General features: G+C 35.3%; 1 protein-coding gene across 3 annotated transcripts; it reads right to left on the minus strand.

Annotated features, from left to right (window-relative positions):
- Window positions 1-620: 620 nt before the first annotated feature.
- LOC131943222 (transmembrane protein 181) lies at window positions 621-17500 on the minus strand. 3 transcript variants are annotated; one of them, XM_059303233.1, is made up of 15 exons: window positions 17393-17500; window positions 16255-16393; window positions 10744-10847; window positions 10451-10518; window positions 9880-9970; window positions 8853-8995; window positions 8449-8571; window positions 7136-7216; window positions 6790-6889; window positions 5097-5224; window positions 4475-4624; window positions 4153-4255; window positions 3510-3734; window positions 2916-2982; window positions 621-1454 (listed from the first exon to the last, which is right to left on the minus strand). In XM_059303233.1, exons 2-15 carry the CDS (start codon window positions 16389-16391, stop codon window positions 1379-1381), a joined length of 1596 nt encoding a protein of 531 aa, XP_059159216.1. In that variant the 5' UTR covers window positions 16392-16393; window positions 17393-17500; the 3' UTR covers window positions 621-1378. The 3 variants fall into 3 exon arrangements, with proteins under 3 accessions (XP_059159216.1, XP_059159217.1, XP_059159218.1); XM_059303234.1 differs by lacking the exons at window positions 16255-16393; window positions 17393-17500 and adding an exon at window positions 14544-14723; XM_059303235.1 differs by lacking the exons at window positions 16255-16393; window positions 17393-17500 and adding an exon at window positions 12079-12117.
- Between the last annotated feature and the right edge of the window lie 732 nt (window positions 17501-18232).

The raw sequence follows: 18232 nt of genomic DNA on the forward strand, positions 1-18232 counted from the left end.
GATCTCAGACACAAACATTCATCTAATGTTCTGAGATACACTGGTTCATCCACCAGAGCTAGTTTACACCAGAACTGGTTTACACTGATTCCTTGAGTGATTTACAAAAGACAAAAAAAAAACAATCAACTACTCCTTTGTTCTTAGTTAAATGTTGGAGGGGATTACCTCATAATTAAGTATTACATGTCAACATGTTATGTGCCATGTTGCACATTGGCTCACACTTTAGTCTGTTTTTTTTTCAGAATGTGCTTCTATAACTTTCATCCCTCTAAGAACAATAAAAAGAAATAATTTTTTTTTCCCTACAGTACTTATGTTAAACAGTTTCTTTGCCATACATTAAGTACGACATAGAGTAGCCTTCTGTTATGTTATATTCTAAAATTGCATCCAATACATAGTTTTTGAAGCCTATGTTATCTATTTTCTAAACTCCTTCTAGAAGATTGTTTAAATCAATCAGCTGTACAACAGACATGATTGTCACTGCTGATCTTCATGTGGCGTGTGGAAGTCAACACAACAAGTGGCACAACCACAAGTGACAGATGGTGATAGATTTTTTTTTTTGGTGGGTGGAAGACATGGGCACCAGACAAAATCTCATCAAACAACACGACCGACCATCGTAAATACTTGAACAATAAATGAAATAAAACTTGTGCAGATCTTTTGAATCAGGGAATTTCAAATTGTAATCATTTCACAGCCAGAATAGATCTGTATAAAAAATTATGGGGTGTACAAATTAAAAACTAAATGTTAAAAAAAAAGGACCATTATTTACAATTGAAGGTGTAAGTTGCCACTACAAGATACCAGTCGTTGAGACTTCTGGGATCAAAGAAAACATAGCTGGTGGTCAGACCCTGAGACAGGCTAAGAAAAAAATAATTTTATAATGCAAGATCAAAGGGAAGCCACTGACATAAATAAACAATCCCGCTTGAGATAAAATATTAACCATGGGAGAGAACCCTCGTCCAACTACAAAAAAAATGTTTTTTAGCAGTTTTTTTAACTGCCAGCTATAGACTGATAGGGCATTTGTTATTTGTACTCAAATTACAATTTAAAAATAACATGAACAATGATTATGTTTGACTACTGAAAGAGTAAATAGCCATCAAATTAAATTAAGTACTACTATAGCACAATAAATTAAAAGAATAGTACAGGATTATTGCATGATTTTACAACTACAGTTTTAAACATTGTACATGAAAATAAATTTTATATAAGAAACCAGCACTAGTACAGTAACAGGTAGTTGGAGTGTCCTTGAACTTGGCCTCGTGAGTACAGATGATCCAATTAGAGAGCTGGCTATGAGTTTAGCTGCAAGTGTTGAAAATAATGTTACTGTTGTGTACTACCGTCCATTGTCGTCATCACTGTCTATCAGGGTGTTCCTAGTCTGGCTCAGGCTGGTTTCTTCAGTGTCTGATCTGGTAGTGGAGGAAAGAGAAAATATAACTGTATTGTAATATCATACACAATGTAATTTATAGCATATTACTAACATATCAATCAATGTGTAACTAATGTCACATAAACACATCAAATGATTTACAACATCACACATGGGGTGATGTGAAATATTTGAAATATGTGAATGTGGAATGAAATACTGTCAATTGTGTTTGTACTGTGATTTTTGTTAGACTGTGTGAAGTCAGAGTTCATTTCTGTTTATGTTAATGATGCCACACCTGAAACCACACCTGACAACATACAAAGGACATATGGTTTTATGACATAACATACACAGGATATTTGGTTTATGACATCACATACACAGGACATTTGGTTTATGACATCACATACACAGGACATTTGGTTTATGACATCACATACACAGGACATTTGGTTTATGACATCACATACACAGGACATTTGGTTTATGACATTACATACACAGGACATTTGGTTTATGACATTACATACACAGGACATTTGGTTTATGACAGCGCACTGGCAGGACATTTGGTTTATGACATTACACAGATAGGACATTTGGTTTATGACATCACATACACAGGACATTTGGTTTATGACATCACATACACAGGACATTTGGTTTATGACATCACATACACAGGACATTTGGTTTATGACATCACATACACAGGACATTTGGTTTATGACAGCGCACTGGCAGGACATTTGGTTTATGACATTACACAGATAGGACATTTGGTTTATGACATCACATACACAGGACATTTGGTTTATGACATCACATACACAGGACATTTGGTTTATGACATCACATACACAGGACATTTGGTTTATGACATCACATACACAGGACATTTGGTTTATGACATTACATAAACAGGACATTTGGTTTATGACATCACATACACAGGACATTTGGTTTATGACATTACATACACAAGACATTTGGTTTATGACAGCGCACTGGCAGGACATTTGGTTTATGACATTACAGATAGGACATTTGGTTTATGACATCACATACACAGGACATTTGGTTTATGACAGCGCACTGGCAGGACATTTGGTTTATGACATTACAGATAGGACATTTGGTTTATGACATCACATACACAGGACATTTGGTTTATGACATCACATACACAGGACATTTGGTTTATGACATTACATACACAGGACATTTGGTTTATGACATCACATACACAGGACATTTGGTTTATGACATCACATACACAAGACATTTGGTTTATGACATTACATACACAGGACATTCGGTTTATGACATTACATACACAGGACATTTGCTTTATGACAGCGCACTGGCAGGACATTTGGTTTATGACATCGTACTGGCAGGACATTTGGTTTATGACATTGTACTGGCAGGACATTTGGTTTGATCATCATTGCATGTGACACTGTTTGAGACATAAAGTATCTGTACTTACGAATAGTGAACTTCCTCATCTGAATCATTTAACATAGAGAGCGCAGGATTATCTTTGAAGTGGGTTTCTGTCCAAAAAAAGTATACATAAAGTTATGCATAGGGCCTATGTTTTTCATGTGTGTATTTAAAAATGACTCAGTCCAGCTACTAGTTGAATGAATGTTCAGCACTTTACAAAGAGTTATAGGCAAAGTTCTAAATATGTGATGTACTGGTGAAAAGCTTCTAGAATATAATTGGACAGATCTGCTTTAAACATACACAAGATGATATTTTTTTTAAAAGAGCAGGTTCATAATTCAATCTAATTAAATAATAATTAAATAATATCTCATTATCAAATACTAAATAAAATGTTTTCAATTACTTATTTTGATGATCAGCTATTAAAAATGGATATTCTGTTTTATTTATACCAATTTCCATTTAACATGTTTTAAAATATTTTATATGCATAGTAAAAAAACTATTAATTTTCTTTATGATTATAAAAAAAGAGCAAACAACTCTTAAAAAAATATTTGAAATTAATGGTTAATTACCCTTTAAAAAAACCCTGAAAAAGTTTTAACAACTATAAAGAGAGACTCACCAAACAGGGCATTAGGAGATGGGGAATAGACAAAAGCCATGGTGTATAAATAGAAGTTGAGCAGCCCATAGAATGAGACAAACTCAGCTGAGTTCTGGTAGTTGGTGGACAGCTCTGAGACAAAGTTGTCCTGCAGGACACCGCCCCCAAACCTCATCACTGTGATGGCTATGGTGATGGACACCACTATCACCATCAAAACTGTCATAAACTTCAGCCGCAAATCTGGAGGAGCATAAAAAAATATATTGTGTTTTAGTGTGCGCTGAAAAACACATCACCTCATATTTTATTAGGACGAATGCTCTGCTTATCAAAACTGGTTTTGAATAAGCAAAGATACCATTGATCATTTAACTATCATTTCATTATATCGCTCTCATTCATAGAATGTTATATAAATTATTGAATCATGAGGAAATATAAAAAAAAAAGATACATGACTGAATAATAATTGTGTCAATATAAAAATCCAGCACATAAGAAAAAGACCTTAATAAAATAAAACATTACCATAATTTAAGATAAAAAATGTAATTGTATGAAAATTTAAGAAACAGATTCTACAATTATCAAAATGAAAAGGGAAGAAATGAACCTCACAAAATTTGTGTACACAAATAATCTAAACATAATCACCTACCAAAATATGGCATCTGTCGCAACTCTGCATACGCCCGTATCAGCAGGTATAACAGATACAACAAATAAAATCCTCCAACAATAAAAAACACAATCTTGAAACCCTAAAAAAACACATTAAAGGAAGTCTGTTGTTAGGCTGATATGATGTTCTGATTTTGCATAATTACACACGGCAAAATGTTACAAATGTAATAAACTCTCTAGAATGATGTAAAAACATCATTTTCAAATCAAACATGGCCAATCAAATGGTACAATGTAAACAAAAACAACACTGAAACCAAATGTGATCAATTCTCTGGCCCATGTAAACCACTGACCTCAAAGTTGGTGGTGTCCAGCCTGTAGTAGTAGGTGGGGTCCTGTAGCTCGTTATACTCCTGCCAGGATGCCAGGGTGACAGCACACAGCCACACCAGGCCAACAATCACAATCTTGGGCAGGTAAAATTTAGCAAACCTTCGGTCAGTCTAAAACAACATTTAACCCAGATCAGGCAGAGGCAGAATAAAATATATTGTACAAATCATGGTGTAGAGGCCTTCAAAAAGGTAGAGATCAAATTAATTTAGATAGGCCCTATTTTAAAATTTCTTCTGTTTAAACATTTTTTTTTCAAATAGGCCCAGATTGAATTCAAAATAAATCATAGACATCCATTTTGTAACACTGTCACATACTAACTAACCATTCTTAATGAAGGGGCATAGTAGCTCCACTAATTAAAACAGATAGTTGCATCTTAAATCTCTAATTTTGAGACAAAGAGTTTCATTGATATGGGGTAATTTAAGAAAAATTACATATTTAAAACAAAATGAAAATGTTAATTTTCATGTTTTTCATTAGCATTATGGTAATGCGGAAGAGGGGAGGGTAAGGGACTGTCTTTTTATTCTGACCTCATCAGCAAGAAATAAAAGTTTGCGAGGGTAAACGCACCTGCCTGACACTGTGGTAGATACACAACCAGAAGAGGAGCAAGGCACTAAGGAATGATGCCTGGAACCAGCCGTCCAGCATCCCAGGCAGCCAGCTGTTCACCAGGAATGTCAGGGGGAAAATTGGGTCTGAAAACATGGCAGGGAAAATTGGGTCTGAAAACATGGCAGGGAAAATTGGGTCTGAAAACATGGCAGGGAAAATTGGGTCTGAAAACATGGCAGGGAAAATTGGGTCTGAAAACATGGCAGGGAAAATTGGGTCTGAAAACATGGCAGGGAAAATTGGGTCTGAAAACATGGCAGGGAAAATTGGGTCTGAAAACATGGCAGGGAAAATTGGGTCTGAAAACATGGCAGGGAAAATTGGGTCTGAAAACATGGCAGGGAAAATTGGGTCTGAAAACATGGCAGGGAAAATTGGGTCTGAAAACATGGCAGGGAAAATTGGGTCTGAAAACATGGCAGGGAAAATTGGGTCTGAAAACATGGCAGGGAAAATTGGGTCTGAAAACATGGCAGGGAAAATTGGGTCTGAAAACATGGCAGGGAAAATTGGGTCTGAAAACATGGCAGGGAAAATTGGGTCTGAAAACATGGCAGGGAAAATTGGGTCTGAAAACATGGCAGGGAAAATTGGGTCTGAAAACATGGCAGGGAAAATTGGGTCTGAAAACATGGCAGGGAAAATTGGGTCTGAAAACATGGCAGGGAAAATTGGGTCTGAAAACATGGCAGGGAAAATTGGGTCTGAAAACATGGCAGGGAAAATTGGGTCTGAAAACATGGCAGGGAAAATTGGGTCTGAAAACATGGCAGGGAAAATTGGGTCTGAAAACATGGCAGGGAAAATTGGGTCTGAAAACATGGCAGGGAAAATTGGGTCTGAAAACATGGCAGGGAAAATTGGGTCTGAAAACATGGCAGGGAAAATTGGGTCTGAAAACATGGCAGGGAAAATTGGGTCTGAAAACATGGCAGGGAAAATTGGGTCTGAAAACATGGCAGGGAAAATTGGGTCTGAAAACATGGCAGGGAAAATTGGGTCTGAAAACATGGCAGGGAAAATTGGGTCTGAAAACATGGCAGGGAAAATTGGGTCTGAAAACATGGCAGGGAAAATTGGGTCTGAAAACATGGCAGGGAAAATTGGGTCTGAAAACATGGCAGGGAAAATTGGGTCTGAAAACATGGCAGGGAAAATTGGGTCTGAAAACATGGCAGGGAAAATTGGGTCTGAAAACATGGCAGGGAAAATTGGGTCTGAAAACATGGCAGGGAAAATTGGGTCTGAAAACATGGCAGGGAAAATACATAAACATGTGGAAACAAAATCAATGCTAATTAAGGCTTGTAAACATTTCATGGTAGATTAAGGATATAGTTAAATTTTTACATAAAATTCATGTTAGAATAAAATAAGAAGTAAAAATAGAGCATAAATAAAATATAAAATAAAATAAGTTTCTGAAAAAAGAAATCAAAATCTTGCTCTCATAAACAATAAACAAACTAAAAGGTGAAAAATGAGGATGAAGAGGGATCATATAAAATGAAGGAAAGATAGGGTTTGAAAAAGTGAGGAATTAAAAATCTTCTAGAAATGATCTATTACTGTAATTAAGGAAAAGAGACTACTTGAGTGTACTTAAAACTAGACAGTTCAACAATTTCCTATGGTAATCTTGACTCACCATTATATAGTAAAAGCAGGGGAAGTAATAATGACATCCACTTTTGTTCTATAGACCAATCACGTATTGAAAACTTTCTTAAACTGTGGGCATACCAGCACTGGGGATAAGAAACGTTAAAACATAATGAAATTGTGAGCCAGAAAATAAATAATAAAGAGAATAAATACACTAATGATATAATCTGGACTAAACAGATGATCAACTTAGAGTGATAATTGACTTTAAAAGAAATTTCATTAATATGGACTAAACATGTTTTAAATCTTGCTTGTATAAACATCCAAAATGTCTAACACAAATGTTGCTACTTACAGTAGTTAAACCTAAGAAAATGATGACTTACTGTAGTAAAAAATGTCAGCACCAAAAAGACAAATCTAATCCAAATCTCTATTTGAGTGAATGATGGGTTGTAGGTTTTAAACTAGAGGGAAACAAAACAGGCTCGTTAGGTGGGATATGACATAGAAGGAAGAGCTAACAAACATATCAGTCAAATGTAAGTTTAATCACAATTTATCTTAAAAATAGATTCCAAATGTAACTTACATAACAGACAAATTACTAGACCACATACATTTAATACAGCACATCTCTTATTGAAGATTCTTTAAGGTGTATGAAAGATAGCACAGAGGAGAGCCAGTGAGTTCCAAATATGTTATGGAAAGGATATTTACTTTTATAAAGAGCTTAGCTATTAATTAAAGCTATAATATTATAACAATTTTATTTCATTTATAAAACTCACAATCAATTAACAACAACATGCAAGAACAGTAGAAAAATTGCTTGAATTAACCCATTAATGAATATAAAATCAATAGAATGTTACAGTCTAAATGAAAACATGTAGGTTGTTGGTTTGTTTATGTAAATGTAGATAACATTTCATCTAAATGATTGTTGCCAAAAAGCATATTTTTCAACCGAAATTGAATATTTTATAAAATTTGTAAAGTAAGTACAAAATGACTTCTGGTTCTATTAAGGTTAGAATTATTCAAACAAATAACTACTAGCAATATAATAGTAATTTAGATAATACTTTTATTTTTAATTTGGATTGATAAAGTCAGGGTGTTGTGGTGAAAGGGGATGTGATATTATTTAATATAAATAAACTACTAGGCTATACCCCATTGAACGCTATTGTGTATTTTATCATGGAAAACAACTGTTGTGATTTTCATTGTTTTACTTCCTCCTGTGGGCTACAAGGTGGGGTTGAGGGTGGTTTTTTTTTAAAGATTTAAATTGATAAAATAATTCAAAACGGCTTTTCAACGGCTGATACTCAATACAAAAATGAATGTAATCAATGGTTCCCAAACAGTTTTAATTTTTACAAATGTAACTATAATGTTATCGCCTGCTATATTTAAAAAAAAAATTAGTATGTCTACATAGATTCTGAAGCCTATTGACAAAACAGCTAACCAGTTGAAGTATATTATTCTCTCCCAAAAATAAGCCACTGATATTCTGCAATATTTTCTACTGACGAATCAACTAAAACTAAACTATCGGATCCAATAAGTTGAGAAGATAACATTTGAAACTTGATGTGCGATTTTCATGTATACAGATAACAGTCTCACACATTTCTTTCCTTGCTCCCACACTGAGTAAAACTTAAGTAAAAATGTAACTTACTGTAAACCTGACACTTTTGATGGACAACTTATTGATGTCCAAATCATAAAACACAACAGTAATGTAGTAATATGCAAAATCCAGGTACCCAAGGTGCATTACTATAAGGCTGTCACAGGCAGTCTGAAAGTATAAAATGTTACTTGTAACAGTAAGTCTATACAGGCAGTCTGAAAGTATAAAAAGTTTCTTGTAATACTTAAATATTTTTTTATACAATATTTTGGCTAGTACAGACATGAGAAGCACCAAAACCTACAGAACAAACCAACCCAAACATTTGTACAAATATGGGAAACAAAGTCCTAGAGGACAAAACCAATCAAAACATGGAGGGCACAAAGTCCTAGAGGACAAAACCAATCAAAACATGGGGAGCACAAAGTCCTAGAGGACAAACCAACCCCACTACACTTGAGCTTGCGAGTCCTATTGTGCATCTCTGAACTGAGGCTTGGGTTGGTGACAGATTCCTCAATGCTCTGGGCATCCCCATTGGCCCCACGGATCAGAATCCCCATGTTCAAATCCTGCTCAAACTTGGACCCTACAGAAATACAAGTCAATGGATAAACTGGTTCACACAGTCAGCAACAATTTTCATCATCATTGTAAGGTAATCAGGGTAAAATAGCTTCAGTATCTTTAACAATAAATACTTTGATTTAAACCAGTTGAAAACAATTTGAGAGGTCATGCAAAAAGACATTTTTTAAAACACATTCATACAAGTTTTTACATCCATTTTGATCCCAAATTTAGTTTTGTGAAATGGGCTTTAAAAACTAACATTTTTCTTTTTATTCAGCAAAATGACTCTACTTTGAAAATAAAAACAAGTAAAATAGTCTTCTACTATGTTGTTGAAATTCAACAGTTTTTCTATTTTTGCCTTCTGTTTTAATTTCATTTAGGGGTAGACCAGAGACAGTGACTATAACTATGTTATGCCCCCTTATTTGGCCCCAAGTAGATGTATTACTAAAAAAAAACTAGTACTGTGAAGGGTTAAACACTACAGCTTAGAGGGCTGTGAAGGGTTAAAAACTACAGCCTAGTGAAGGATTAAATACTACAGTCTAGTGAAGGATTAAATACTACAGTCTAGTGGACTGCTAGAGAAATGTTTTCTTAAAAACTACAGCTTAGAGGGCTGTGAAGGGTTAAAACTTCGGCCTAAGGAAGCATTAAATACTACAGCCTAGTGAAGGATTAAATACTACAGCCTAGTGAAGGATTAAATACTACAGCCTAGTGAAGGATTAAATACTACAGCCTAGTGAAGGATTAAATACTACAGCCTAGTGAAGGATTAAATACTACAGCCTAGTGAAGGATTAAATACTACAGCCTAGTGGACTGCTAGAGAAATGTTTTTAAACACTGCAGCTGTGTGTAAGAATGCACTACCATGTAGGTCACATGACTTACCTATCCCCTCGGAGATGGCAACATCTGCTATCAGCCACAGCTGCTGGTGGAAGGTTGACATGGGAGGGGAGTGCAGGATGAATGGACCAGTCTGAAACATCAATACAAGCTTGTGATGTACGACTATCAATGTCAATCAAACAACGGGTTTAAAAATTGTTTAAATTCTGCTGCATAAAGTTGATAAAGGCAACATCACAGTAACACTATAACTCTTAGACCAGTTAGGCATGCATTATAACTGTTTTTATTCAACATGAAAACTGTTAGACATCTGTTATATATGTTAGAGTAAATTATATATATACCTAACTTACTAATGAATAAGTGATGTAACAAAGAGTTTAAATCACTGTTAAAAGTTTGATTTTTTTCCTAATTGATTACATAACTGGAATAGCAGGTTCAAGCAATTCTCTAAGCTAGGCCTCCATTTTGCCAGCCACTATAACCCACATTGAACAAATGTATCTGAGATTGGGTAGTTAGGTTATTGGATGACCTATGACCTAAAGGCACTAGATAGCTGAAAAAGACTGGCTAGTATGTTTGTAATGAATGAAATAACAACCTGCTTGTTCTGTGGCTCTTTGATGGCTGAACTTCCATTCACTGTTGTAGAGTCTATAATGTGAGGACCTGCCAGAATAAACTCAATGCATTAGCTGAAGAGCTGACAAGTTCTAACAGAATAAACTCATTTCATTTATAGTAGAACTAACATGCTGTAACTGCAATTCCAAAATCAACACTAATTAAAATATCCTCAATATTTACCTGCAATTCTTACACAAATAAAAAGAATTGATCAACGTTTACTATCAACCCTGGTTTAAGTCTACAAAAAAAATTGTCAATATTTACCTGCAATCCCCACAAGAACACTGATCAAAAAGCAGACAAAAAATGTGACAAACACCAGGACAAACTGCCTCTTGTTCAGGGAATATAACCGCATCTGTACAGATCTGAGAGATACAAGAGACAATACTAAGGTTACATCACATCACAAACATTTCATGCTATACACTTTCAGTCATGTGTCTCTAGACTTTTTTAACATTTCATGCTATACACTTTCAGTCATGTGTCTCTAGCCTTTTGTAACATTTCATGCTACACACTTTTGGGCACGTATCTCTTGTCTTAACTTCCTTATAAAGTTAAATGCTGTTAATGTTAAAACCTTTAACGGAAAGTGTTATTACAAAGACAGACCGATAAAATGGAATATTAGTGAATTATTTGTTCTAACTGGATAGAACAATTAAGGAAACAAAGAGCATAATCACAGATAACTACTATTGATTCAGAAGAAAATAGTAAATTTACGTTCATACTGGATTGTCAATCGGAACTGTACAGACTATACTGACAATAGATAATAAAATCCAAGCCATAAAATTGAGAGGAGACAGTAAGTTGAGTAAGTTACCAGGAATTACATACTAACAAAGACTGGGAGGTCAGCATGGCCGGGTCAGTTAAGCTCATGGTTGCTGAACCGAAAAGTTCCAAGTTCAAACCCACAGAGAGTGGAAGCTTGATAGCTGGGGACAGTCACTCATCTAGGAATCAAAACTTAACAAGTTGACACATAATACTTAATGGAGGGAATCTCTTCCAACACTAGAATTAAGAATGCAGAAGAAGAAAAAACATTTCAACCACAAAGACCAATGATGCAATGTCATTATCCAAGGGTTAATTGGTCATCAAGATGACCAGCTGACTATTGCTAAAAAAAAAAGAAAGCTCAAACGGTACAGATATGCCAGGAATATTTGGTTAGAACTAGTGAAAACTTTCCCACAAGAAATTATCAGGCAAAATAAAAACTGTGGGAAGACAACATCAGAAATTGAATAGTCTAATTAGAAGAAACACTAAAGATAGTTGAGGGCAGAAATAGCACAGGAAGCTGATCAACAAGATATCAAAAAGGCTCACATTCTGATATACTCAGACTACTAGACAAATAAAATAGATCTAGATAGAATAATGAATAAATTAAATTTATAACAACTAAATTTTATGTAATTATTTCTTTTAATTAATTTCAAATTACGACATTATAGTTACTTAATACAAGAACTGTAGCCACTCTCTCTCTCAAAATGGTCAATACTGGCTCTAGCTATTGCTCGTAAGCCAGACAGACCGGACTGAAGAGGGTTAAGAACCAAGCATTTCTCTCACCCATATTACGAGGGATTCCGCCAGGCTTTTGTTTTCTACTCCAGTGCATAGTACCACCTGGCTTGGACATGAGGGGCAGTTTGGTCAGGGGCCACCTACGATCTCAAGCTCAGTACCCTAAGTCGTGACCTTCCGGTAAGTGCTGTCCCTACCCTAACGTAGGGAGTGTGACGTATGGTGTGACTGTAGTCTGTCAGCACTAAACACTAGTGTTGTGAATTGACTTAAGTGTATGGAGTGTGTTTGAGGGTATGTGTGTAGTTGAATGGAGTTAATAAAGTCGTCGATGGTTTGAGAGTATGTGTGTAGTTGAATGGAGTTAATAAAGTTGTGGATGGTTTGAGAGTATGTGTGTAGCGGTATTAATAAAAGATTATGAATGCGTGAATAAATAAGGATGTGACGTAGGAGAGAATGTTTTGGTTGTTATGAGGATAGTTAGAAGTTAGTCTTGGTCTTGTCGTCGTCTTGTGAGGATGTCTAGAAGTCATCGTCCCATCTATCGTCTATGTAGCTGTTGGTATTATATGTAATAAAAGATGGAAACATCGTAGCTTCATACTGTGTTCTTCATTGGATTGTCGTCATCTATTGTTCGTAACGTTCAGCATCGACCCGTACCGAAACTCACTTCGCAACAACTAGCAGTTGTACAATTTTTATAAAGTGTGAATCAAACATTCACATTGTAACATTAAAAAATTTACAAATGTCAAATGATCATGATAATCTGAACCAAAGAATTAGTAAAATCTGATTGTAGCTAGAGTAATCATTCTAGAGTCTTCAGCTCAGTCGAACGCTATACTGATACTCTATAGGCCTTACTTAATAAATTAAATAAAAACTAAGATTTTTAAATTAGGTCTAGACTAGATCTAGATATCTTATAAATTATAAATTAGATCGGATCTAATCCAGATCTAGATTTATTACATTTTTGGGGTGTTGGGAAATTGCAAGACGCGAAAAGCGAAATGGCGAGGCGGGAACATGCAAGAAGATAATGCTAGACATACCTGCGGAATCAAGGGTAAATAGCAAGACACCTTTTGCGAAAAAAGTTTTTTTCAAACTTTTTTCATCTTTATTTATTTTAATTATTTTTTTTTGTTTTAAAATAATTAAGCATGTAGCCATACCCTTTAACACAAGTGTTGTATGTTGTTATTTTTTATCTAGATTTCATCATATATATATAGATAGATAGATAGATACTAAGAAGATAGATAGATCTAGATATAGATCTATCTATTAAAAAATCCCAACATCGTTGCTGTGCTACTGTCATCGCCTGCTCTCGTAAATGAGAGGAAAATCCCGTCTCAGTCGGCATTAATTTTAAAAATCTAGCCCGCTTATGTTTATACAAACGTGAGCTGTGTCTTTGTGAACTGGTATAATCTTGTCAGCAGGAGAGATATTCTGCAACATGTATCCATGGATTGTTGCACTTGCAAAAAGTGTAAAAGTATAAACAGTTCTAAAAAGTGTAATTTATTTTTTATTTAGTAATTTTAATTACAAACAAAATCTTCTGAAACAGTCCTAGCACTACTCAAACACACCTTGTGACACCATCTTTCACACATAATACATCTAATCCAGTTCAATAGACTCCCATTTATACATTTTTCTTTGGCTACTTCTTCCAATCCACATTCACAACATGTCACAGTTGACCTCCCCGTTCATCCCACACACAACACTGGCGGCGGCTATAATACAAAATTTCTATGCAACAATTCAAAATATGTTTGCGGCAGCAGCAGATTCGGGCACAGTGATCTTCAAACATGGTAAATCAGGCGGCCTCGACGTTCAACACAAAAGAAAGAAGTTGATCTATCTTCAGCTGTATTTTGGGCGGTTTCATACAAGGTGGTATTCTAAGTCAACACAAAAGATGGGGGGAGTTCATAAATCATCAGTATGTCTAGCGACGGAAAAATCTGAAGTGTTAACAATGTAAACGAAACGACTTTGAAATCTGCACAAAAAACACTGTAAATCGGGTGCGGTAAATTTTTCGCTGAAATCTTCGTAATTTAACACCATCCAGCGTAAGTATCAGGTTGTGGTAATATACGAGACAAAAAGTCACGTGACCGACCGTTTTCGCGCCCTTCTCGCCATTTCGCGTCTCGCAATTTGCAATTTCTTAACACCCAAAATTTTGTTTAAATTAAAATTCTTAACTTCAAAGTTAAAATAAAAATAAAATAATCATGAATAAGCAGAGTCTCTACACTCTACACTCTAGATCTATATTTCTTCTAGATCTAGATCTACTCTCACTCTGTGACTGTCATTTCTGTGTCTTACTTAAATAGGCCTAGATCTACATATTTTAATATTTTAGTCTACACAATTTAAATCAATTTTTATTTTTTATTTTAAAAAAATTTACAATCTTAAACTTAAAAAAAAAATAAAAGATAAATCTGATTAAATCTTCTTCTTACGCTTCTATTTCATGAGGCATTCTTTTCACGATTCACATACGCTTAGATACTTTTATTATGTTTCTACTAACATAAACTAGATCTTGATCTAGTTCTATATACTAGGCCTAAAGTAAAAACTGGTGAGTAAAGCATTTTCACTTTCTATTCTGCTAGGATAGCCATGTTAATGTTATATTTGTTGACACTACAACACTTCCGGCTGTAAAATTCCAAAAGTGAATATTTTAAAAATAGATCTACTTAGAGGTGAAACGAAATATTATAACGTGATTTCTGGTAAAACTAGTGTATAGGACAGGGGTCGGCAACCTGCGGCTCGCGAGCCGCATGCGGCTCTTTTGGTGTCCAGTTGCGGCTCTTCAGCTCCATGCACAAATATTAATAATTATTTTATTTTCAAAATTCATAAAAATATTAGTCTGCAGCGCTCGGTAATAAACGATATAACATAAGATATAAACAATAAACATTCACTATTATATTAGAATATTTAGTCCCTATCTAAATGTACTTCCTATTACATTGTCCATTCCGAATAGAAACATTCAACTTCATAGTGGATATCACAAAGAAACTAAACCAGCTAAGTGTAAAACTGAAAGGAAAACCCAGCCTATGTCTTGCTTGAAGAAGTTTGTTTCGAAAAAAAAAAGTACTTTTCTTGTTGAATACTTGGTGAGCGGTAAATTACTTAATTACAAAAAAAAATCTGAAAAAAAAATATCGTTATAAAGCGAATGCTACTATTCAATCACTTCAGCATTAATATAAACGAAATGAAGGATGTTTTCACTGAGAGATTTGAGCTATACAAAACAAATGCAAGTAGTCTGACTTACATAGTAGATCCTCTCAACACAAATTCAAATGAGATTATATATATATATATATATATATACAATCCTAAACAAATATACTATTGACATAAAACTGTTAGTGGCTCTTTAAAAACCGGGTAATGTTGTAAATTGTTACTTTTGGCTCTTTCGGCTCAAAGGGTTGCCGACCCCTGGTATAGGACCATCTTTCACATAAATAAAAATGTCACACCCATATCAGAACGTAAAGTAAACAAATTAAATTAACACAATTCAACAAAATATAGCGCAAACTGATATCAGAGTGATACACCACCAGAGTTTCTTCCAGGCGTCTCTTCGCCCCCCCCCCCCCCCGAACGAAATGGAATTTATATAGAAAATATATACTTTTAACAGTGTCGCCTCCCCCCCCCCCCCCGGATAAAAAATTCTGGAACAAACATTGGCTATATAGACCCACGTGACATATTCTTTTGTACCTAAGCCAAGGCTGAAAAATATTAAAACAATCTCTGTACCAGAAAACAAGTATTATTTTAAGTCTTTTTCTTTATTCCCCAAGTGCTTGATTAATACTAGCGAATTAAGAAAAAGACTCCCATTAATTCCGGGCCGGTACAGCCCATGGTTGCTTAACCCAAAAATCCAGAGTTCGAACCCCCGGACAGATGATGAGATTCGATAGCTGGGGAAAGCAACCTATCTAGGAGAGACAACTCCAGAATCAAACAACTGCTGCCTTGTAATTTAATCTTGGTTGGACAAAGGCTAAAGAAGCAAAGACAGACTGAAATCGGAGTCAACGGGACATATGCCTTATGTTTTGAAGGAATCCCTTCCAGCATTAGTTAAGAACGAAGAAGAAGGTAACTGCCAACAGAACTCACCTCTCACATCGGTCATGATGGTAGGATGGCGCGATGTACTTGGAAAAAGCGCTGAAAGAGTCCGAAAATTGGGACATGAAAGAACGGGCTTTGTTCCTAAAGCTTGGGCCAGCAAAGGCAAATGAGTAGTTGTCCATTTCTGTGTGAAATAAAGGTATGGGTCAGTTATTTGTCCATTTCTGTGTGAGGAATAAAAGTATGGGTCAGTTATTTGTCCATTTCTGTGTGAGGAATAAAGGTATGGGTCATTTATTTGTCCATTTCTGTGTGAACAGAAAGTATGGGTCAGCTATTTGTCCATTTCTGTGTGAAATAAAGGAATGGGCCAGTTATTTGTCCATTTCTGTATTGTGATTCACGTTTTTAAACTTGTATGGTCAGCTCATGGTTGGATTGTGATTGTTAAATATTACTTTGTAGGCCTTTTAAATGTTGACATGGTTTTTTTTTTAAATTATTATTTGAAAGCAAACACTAACAAGGCCAATAAAGCAGAGGTTATAAAAATGTGATTGATTGTGTACTATTATCGATTATGAACAGCACGATAAACTGTATACATTGATCAGAAAACTATGCGTTGCTTAGTTCTAAAATCATGAATCACAAACCTGAAAAAACAAATAGGTAATAGTATTTTTTACCGTGTAGGAGTATGGTAAGAGAAAATACGCAGATAAATAAGCAAGATCAATTACAAAGAATTCTGTCTTTTTGTTGAATCGATGCACTCATTGTGGGACGATAGGGGGGGGGGGGGGGCGAGGAAACATCAGAACTATTTGAAAGTAGTGCTTTGATGACTAAACTACCATTCACTTTGTAGCGTTTACGCTGTAATAATTTGCCAGAAGTTGACCAGTTATCTCGCTGTAAATAAACATTGACTAAAAATTGGTCTATGGAGATTAACCCACGACTTGCGTTATATTACCACAATTCTTCACTCACGATTACACAAATCACAGACGCATAACAACCAACATCGGTAGGAGCAGTGTTGAGAAAACGATTAGTGCGCATGCCCATAACGCAGTATCCCGCAAAGACGTTCAAGTTATCTACAAATTACAGGGTTACATTATATTTCTATCTCACATCGCAGTAAGCTGTATCGTGTGTACGTTTTGATACTTACGCTGTGTTCGTTTCTGTCACAGTAGCACGGTGTGTAGTAGGCCTGTACACATCAGAGTGTGTAGCTGTGCTTCGTCGCGTCTGTGGCCGCGGCCATATTGGGGAGCACAGTGACGGGACGGGTCGATAAACTCCTCTAGAACCGCAGTCTGGCACGTATCGATTAGGGACATTAATCGATAGATTACGTCATTGTTATTTTTGAAATGGCGCATGGCTACAGAATGGAGTTTGTGGGATAGGTGGTTTTAATGACGTTTGTTGGATACATCTTTTCGTTGTGTGTTGTACAAGTGGTTTTAATGATGTTGGTTGGATACATCTTTTCGTTGTGTGTTGTATAAGTAGTTTTAATGATGTTTGTTGGATACATCTTTTCGTTGTGTGTTGTACAAGTGGTTTTAATGATGTTTGTTGGATACATTTTTTCGTTGTGTGTTGTACAAGGGTTTTAATGATGTTTGTTGGATACATCTTTTCGTTGTGTTGTATATAAGTAGTTTTAATGATGTTTGTTGGATACATGTTTTTTGTGCGTGTTATATAAGTTGTTTTAGTAATATTTGAGGATTGTTTGATATATGTTTTCGTTGTGTGTCGAATAAGCGAATTTAGTTACGTTTGATGGATAAGTGTTATTTCTTTTTGTTGGATATCCGTTTTAGGGTTTGACGGATTCGTCTTTTTTATGATGTTTGTTGGATACGTGACTTGGTTTAGATCATGCACGGAACATACCGCATCGCTATACACCGCATGCAGAACAACTACAGTGCAAAAACACAGTATCCATTAAAAGCTGCTAAACGCTCAATGACATTTTTTTTTTAAATGTTCAACG

The sequence above is a fragment of the Physella acuta genome, unplaced genomic scaffold (genome assembly GCF_028476545.2).
Source record: "Physella acuta isolate Inbredline_101_S28 unplaced genomic scaffold, ASM2847654v3 ptg000447l, whole genome shotgun sequence".
Lineage (NCBI taxonomy): Eukaryota > Metazoa > Mollusca > Gastropoda > Physidae > Physella > Physella acuta.

What these genes read in the sequence shown, in the direction of transcription:
- LOC131943222 (XM_059303233.1), bottom strand. Translation starts at nt 16,391, where the DNA reads ATGGACAACTACTCATTTGCCTTTGCTGGCCCAAGCTTTAGGAACAAA. An exon ending in TGGACACCACCAACTTTGAG is followed by an intron (nt 4,256 to 4,474) that starts GTCAGTGGTTTA and finishes GTGTTTTTTTAG; the next exon opens with GGTTTCAAGATTGTGTTTTT. An exon ending in GCGACAGATGCCATATTTTG is followed by an intron (nt 3,735 to 4,152) that starts GTAGGTGATTAT and finishes ATGCTCCTCCAG; the next exon opens with ATTTGCGGCTGAAGTTTATG.